The 6,643-nt window shown below is 34.6% G+C and overlaps 1 protein-coding gene and 1 long non-coding RNA gene across 2 annotated transcripts in view; both read left to right on the top strand.

Annotated features, from left to right (window-relative positions):
- Positions 1 to 3,840, top strand: part of LOC131857053 (uncharacterized) — a 58,952-nt gene extending 55,112 nt beyond the window's left edge. Inside the window, exon 4 of the long non-coding RNA XR_009358474.1 lies at positions 3,636 to 3,840. This is a non-coding gene — a long non-coding RNA (uncharacterized LOC131857053). The remainder of the gene's footprint in view (positions 1 to 3,635) is intronic.
- Positions 3,841 to 4,424: 584 nt separating this feature from the next.
- LOC131856540 (putative UPF0481 protein At3g02645) lies at positions 4,425 to 5,585 on the top strand. The gene has a single exon (XM_059208364.1). The coding sequence runs from the start codon at positions 4,425 to 4,427 to the stop codon at positions 5,583 to 5,585; it is 1,161 nt and encodes a 386-aa protein (XP_059064347.1).
- The last annotated feature ends 1,058 nt before the right edge of the window (positions 5,586 to 6,643 follow it).

The following is a 6,643-nucleotide window of genomic DNA, read 5'->3' as shown; positions in this document are numbered from 1 at the left end:
ATCTTAGTGCGTTTGCTTAAAGAAAATGCTTACAAAAATGTCTACAAAGATCAGAAGAGACATAAAGCTGGAAATACAGAAAAAAAAAAACAACAACCAAAGATGAGACATCCTACTCAAAGAAAGAGATCCGAGGACCTGAAACATCCAAGATATTCACCAGAGTGCTTAAAAGAAAAAAACTGAATAAAATATACATGGAGCAGAATCTAGAAATAAAACTCATATGAATGGAAAGTGCACAAAACAATATTTTCAACGATATAAAGTTTTTACTTCTGGCTTTGAAAGAAAAAGCCACCATCAAAAAATAAAAATAAAAAATTCAAACTTCTAGATCTGGATAGAGCTCGGAAAGAGCTTTCTGATGATATGAGGTTTTTCAAAAAATGACTCCATTTGCCCATGTTATGGAAAAAAAAACCAATAGCCTGTCAAAAAACTCTTCAAGTAAAAAAGGCCCCCTGCTGGTGGAAGGGAGGTGGTGTCTGGGTGGCGGTCGGGCGACAGAGTAGCGGCTAGCTGGCCTTGGGCGGAGGGCGTTTGTGGAAGGCAGCTCACATGAGCGGCAGTGATTGTGACCGCCACGGTAATTGTGAAGTGGGGTTCTGGGTGGCGACTTAGCAGGTGGTGTGTTGACCGCTTGTGGTCGGAGCCAACGGTGACCACCTGGGAGACCAGCGGTAACAGTCAATGCAGCCCCAACGGTTAATTGACTGCCGACAGACCGCGTTAACCCGATCGGCCTGGGCAAGCCATTAAACTGCTCAATTTTTTTTTCTCAATTTGCATGCCCCGAGGCCGTACGGCTTGGGGCCTAAATATTTTTTGCCTCTGAAACACCTGACACCAAAATATATCGATTTTTATATCAAAATTGGTGGAATCGGCCTCCTAAATCCAATCGCGAGGTCCTATTGGCACCGAAATCTACCAAAAAATCAGCTACCCCCAGAAATGAAAAAGAGCAACTGCACAAACCCCCCAAATACACAGATCTGAAGAATAAGGCCCAAAATCTCTCATGAAGAGAACAGGGGCATGCAAATTTGGAGCTCTAATACCATATTGGAGTTGAAGAAAAATCAACTCTACAACTCCCAAGGATCACCTGCATGCAAACCTATCACAGAAGGAGATAAACAAAAAAACTATGGAGGCCAGAATTTAGAGATCCAAAAAAGATGAGTCATATTGATTGTGCAACAAGAATGCAATTCAATAATTACAATTGTTGTAAAATTACAAATAGAGAATCCTTATAAAAGGATACTCGAAACCTTAAAGGTGAAAACCCTAAAGAATTATAAGATTCTTAAGTTTAGCTTAAGCGTAGAGTTTTTCTCTTCAAACAGTCTATTGATTATATTATTTTTGTAATCTTTTTGCATTTTATTCCAATAAAAAAAAGACATATAAAATATTGTTGGATGGTCATAGGTGTAACCTTTTAGATGACTAGCAAAACTTCTGTGGCTCTTGCTTCGATTCTTGAGAGATCTATTGAATGCATAAATTTATATTTAGTTACAAATATATATTATAAATAAATATAATTTAAAAATTAAATTTTAATTATTATATCAAAAATAAAATATAATGCACGTAAACTTAGAGTAATAATTCTCGTGTTAATAAAAATGAAAAATAAATTATAAGTACATAAAAAATTATAAAATAATTCATGTCAATAAAAAAATATTTATTATATTTTTTTTTAAGTAAATAATATAAAATAAATAAAGTACTTTTAAAGTTATAAAAATAATTTAAATAAATAAAATAATTTAAGATTGATGTTTTAAGATTTTTTATAATTGTATTTAAAATATTCAAATATTGTTTTATATTATAATTTTTAAGTCATATTTATGTTTATGATAAACTAATCTATGTGATATTGTTTAGCTTACTTTTAATCTAATTTTATGAAATCATATTACTTGTAACTTAATATTAGAATTATTTTAGTTGTAAAATATTTAATTTGGCTTCGGGTGGGAGCGCTGCTAGGGTTTCAGTAGATGGAGATGGAGGGAATGTTCTAGAGGAGGTAGATGAGGAGGACGACAATGGGGATGTAGGGAGAAAAGATGCCTGCCGTAAGCTGCTCGTTCGAGTGCTTTCTATTTTTGGGGTTTGGTTGGAGGGTTTCGTGCTTAGTGGAGCCTGTGAGGCGTCCCGTGGGGGTCTTACCCTACTCTGGGCCTTCTCTTTTGGTCTAGGGTTGTTCGATCCCTTCTAGGTCATGATAATCTGGTGGGTTGCTCTCCTTTTCTGATGTCTTCCTCTTGCCTTTGATCCTTGCGTGGCTTGCAGTGGAGATCTCCTTCCTAAATTTTTTGCCCTCTTCTTGGTTGCATCTGCGGGGCCTCTAGTGCTCCTTGGTTGAGTTCTGAGCACTTCGATGTTTTTAGTGTGTGCCTCTTTGGCGCTTGTCTTCTGGTCGGGCAGGTGGATGTGGTGTGTTTGCTGAGTGGATTGGGCAAGCTCTTCTTATGACGGGGGATGCAGATTTTGCCCCTATTTATAACTCCAATGGGTGGTTGTGTTTTGGGTGGCCCTTTGGCTTCAGCTACTGGTTTTGATGGCCGCTGCTGGGGTTTGCATTTGGGTGTTGTTCCCTCGTGCTCATGTTTTGCTTGTTGCTATTCGGAGGTCATGCTGCAATTTTCCATTGCTTTGGGTTCTGTTCGAGCCTAGATCGTTTAGGTGTGGTTGCCTCCTAACTGTTGGGCTCCTACCACTAGTGTGGTGTTGTGTAGGTGTTGGGTTCAGTTTATCTATGGTTTATTGTTTGGAGTCTTTTCCCTTGTGTTTTCTAGGATTCTGTCGCCAATGTTTATGTTAACAGTTGGTCTATTGAGGTGGCCCTTGCTGGTTTATTTGATTGTGTTATAGGCAAAAGGTTGCAGGAGTCGTTGTTTGTCTCCTTGATTTGTTCCTAGTCAAAGGGAGGTTGTTAATATGATGGGGCAGTGTGCACTCCTAAACCCTTCTGTTTTGATTAGGTAGCCCTTCTATTTTGATTAGGTAGGTTTGTGTGTTGGGTTTTGGTTTCCCTCTTTTCAACAAAAGGTTTCCCTTTTTTGGTGTTGTTTGGGTAGTTTCAATTTCTCCATTTCTTTTTTGTTATGGTTATGGTATGGATTTATCCTGTTTTTATTTTTGAGAACATTTAAAATATTAAAATTATTATTTCTGATAATTTATTTATTTATATAAAACAACTTATAATTTTGTGTCATTGTAGATTAAATCTTAAACCATAATATTAGATTTTATTTTATTCCGTTACATTTTAATTATAGAAAGGATCTGTGTTTAATATTGTTTTCAAAATAACACTTTCAAATATTTAATCGTTCGTTATGGCTATTGGATTCTTGTTGTACCAGTATACAAATGATTTCAAATCTTAAACCATAATATTAGATTTTATTTTATTCCGTTACATTTTAATTATAGAAAGGATTTGTGTTTAATATTGTTTTCAAAATAACACTTTCAAATATTTAATCGTTCGTTATGGCTATTGGATTCTTGTTGTACCAGTATACAAATGATTTAAAAATTGAAAGCCTAAGACTTTTTATTTCTTTCTCTAACATATGCATATTATGTTCGATGTACAGAGGAGATGGCTCAACAAGACAATCCTACTTGTGGCAGCCACGAAGACAAAGGAGTTCTTATTGGTCAAGTAAATGGTGGAGACCGAATACAATTGATCAGGATGAAATTGGGAAAATATTGAAATCTAATTTTTTTCAAAATTTTCTATGTTTTAGTAAATTGCAATTTTGAGGGTCTTCGGTGCATTTTTGGACAAATATGCTGCGGAAACTTGATGAGATATCATCAATGTTTCCGAAATTTGGTTCTAGATTATTTGAATACCTTTCCAACGCATCAAACGGGTTGTAATTGGGAGCTAGGATGAGAAAGTTATGCCTTCTCAAAGTGGACTAAAATTTTATATTTAGTTTTTTGATAATTTTGATAGTTTTAGTAGTTTAATTGTAATAAACATTATGGTGACTCTTCGTTTCAATTCCAAGGGATTTGTGTGACCCTTGGGATACATTCGACTTGTATAAACTCCAATTTTGAATAGAATGGAGACAGTTTTTGGTTTGCAATCTTCTTGTTGTCAATTTTTGTGTTGAAATCTACAATACCGCAGGTATCACACCAGGTATTGTAATCTGGTTTTCATAAATCAGATCAACAATGCAATGAAGCATGGCTTATAAAAGTAGATAGTACGCTCAAGGTTCCAGAAAAAATGTGGGGAGTGTCAAAAAAACGTGTGCATTTATAGGGTGCCTCAAGCTATAAAGATTTCTAAACCAGAAGATTATGAGCCTTCTGTCGTATCTCTGGGGCCTTATCATCACAATATTAATCCTCAGTTCTCTAAGATGGACCAACATAAATTACAAGCGGTCCATAGAGTGTCAACTAGGCTTAAAATAGATGTGCCCACATTGATTGCAGAGTTTGAGAAGTTAGAATTGGAAATCAGAGAATGCTATGAAGAGCCAATAGAATTGAATGGAAAATCATTATCACGGATGTTAGCAATGGATGCTTGTTTTATACTTGAATTCTGTAGAAATTCTGCAGTATCAAGATCCGAGAGTAATTCAGATTTCTTTAGCCTTATCTTTCAAAGAGATGATTTAAAGAACTCCATGTTTTATGCTATACTAGATGACCTTATAAAGCTGGAAAATCAAATTCCTCTATTTGTTATCTTAAAATTATTGGAGTTAGAAGAAGGTGGATCGCGCGAAGAAGGTGGATCGCGCGAATATGCAGCAACAGAATTAGCTACAATGCTGAGTAAACGTAGCTTGTTTCGCGGAAACCCCTTTTTCAACTTTTCACACCAGGATGCTATACCAAAACTGAAGGAGCATATGATGGGTGAACGGCCTGCATACCATTTGTTGGATTTGTGCAGAAAGGTGGTCAAAGATACATTAACGAATTCTACTGGGAAACCGGCTACTTGCGTGGAAAATGATGGCTATCTTGGCGCTAATAATATCAGCAATGATAATGGGTGGTCAATGAATGCGGTACTACCTGGTTGGGTGCAACGAGTCAGTTGCATCGATATACTTCCTCGAGTTTCCCCACTACTTTCTCCTGATGATAGGCGGGCAACCCCTAGTGCCGAATTGTTATACGGCGCTGGTATTAGATTTCAACCAGGCAAAATTAAATTTGAAAAAAGAAGGTTCGGAAGCAGAACGCTTGATCTCCCTTCAGTCACAATCACGGACAAAGATGTTGCTTTACTTCGAAAATCTCGAATCATTCGGAGGATGGTTGGCTGTGATGAAAACATAGCTCGCATGTTCAACCGAATTAGGGTTGGAATCACATTCAGTGGAATTGGTCAAATTGAAGAGGTGATGGTAAAGGCGAGAAATCATTATAAGAGCCAATGGAAAGTGTGGATGAGCCAGTTTAAGGAAGAACATTTTTCAAAGCCGTGGTATATCCTCTCGCTTGTGGCGGCGATACTTATTCTGGGTATGACGGCTATACAAACTGTCTATTCAGTAGACTAGAATATTTTAATCCCTCTATCTTGTTTGTTATTAGCGTGTCCAGTAACTGCAATCATTACTTAATAGATAGTTAGCTCTTCTACCATGAGTACTAAAATGACAGTTTCGTTCCAGTTCTCATTAATCTCTACTTTTTAATTATTTGGATAATGTTTTTATATTAGCTTTCTTATGAAGCTACTTTTTCAAGTTTGAATTTATATTATTTGTAATTTTTAATATTAAAACTTTGAATTTATATTATTTGTAATTTTTAATATTTTATATATGATAATTTATAATAACTTCATAAAATTTGAATTTGTGTTATTTGTAAATTTCAATATATCTTTTAGGACTGGTTTAAAGAGCACACACTAAACTTTGACTATGTGCTGTTCAACTTGACCCCATTTTGAAATTTTCGTTTCCGTTTCAAGCTATTTCCATTGTTCATCAAAGCTAGCTACTTTCATAACAGCCATATTGTGCCTTCACTAGAGTGGCTGCCAACTGTGTGCTCTTCCTCAGAATGCACATAATTTCCAATGCTAATTATTCATATTTAATAATACACTATTATATTATATTTATAAATATTATAATATTTTAAAAATGGTGAAATTTGGAATTCTATTTAAAAAATGATCTGCAAGTCTTGAATTTTATTTTACAAAATTATTTGTAACGTTGCATATTAATACTAGCACTTTGCATCAAAAGGTGGTGCAATGATTACGTCTATATTGAATGTTATAAAAATTCCATAAAAGGTCTATAGTTGAAATTATAACTACTCTACCAAAAATTTGAAACAACATCAAAATTATGTATTAATAATAATTTTTGAGTCCAAAACATGAAGTATATTTGCAAATGAAACTGATTTCCAAATCTAAGAATATTTATGTACATTATCTTTGGTCATTCAAATGAAAACTATTTAAAGCAGTTTCTTTTCTTACAAAGAAATACTTAATATTTAAACTTTATTTAATTCTAAAGTTTTCCCTTTTATTTATAACTATATAAATATTTTGATTATTTAATAAGATTATCTAGTTAAATATATATTATAT

The sequence above is a fragment of the Cryptomeria japonica genome, chromosome 7 (genome assembly GCF_030272615.1).
Source record: "Cryptomeria japonica chromosome 7, Sugi_1.0, whole genome shotgun sequence".
In the NCBI taxonomy this organism is placed as follows: domain Eukaryota; kingdom Viridiplantae; phylum Streptophyta; class Pinopsida; order Cupressales; family Cupressaceae; genus Cryptomeria; species Cryptomeria japonica.
The sequence above is the reverse complement of the archived record's forward strand: the minus strand, read 5'-3'. Positions and strand labels throughout refer to the sequence as shown.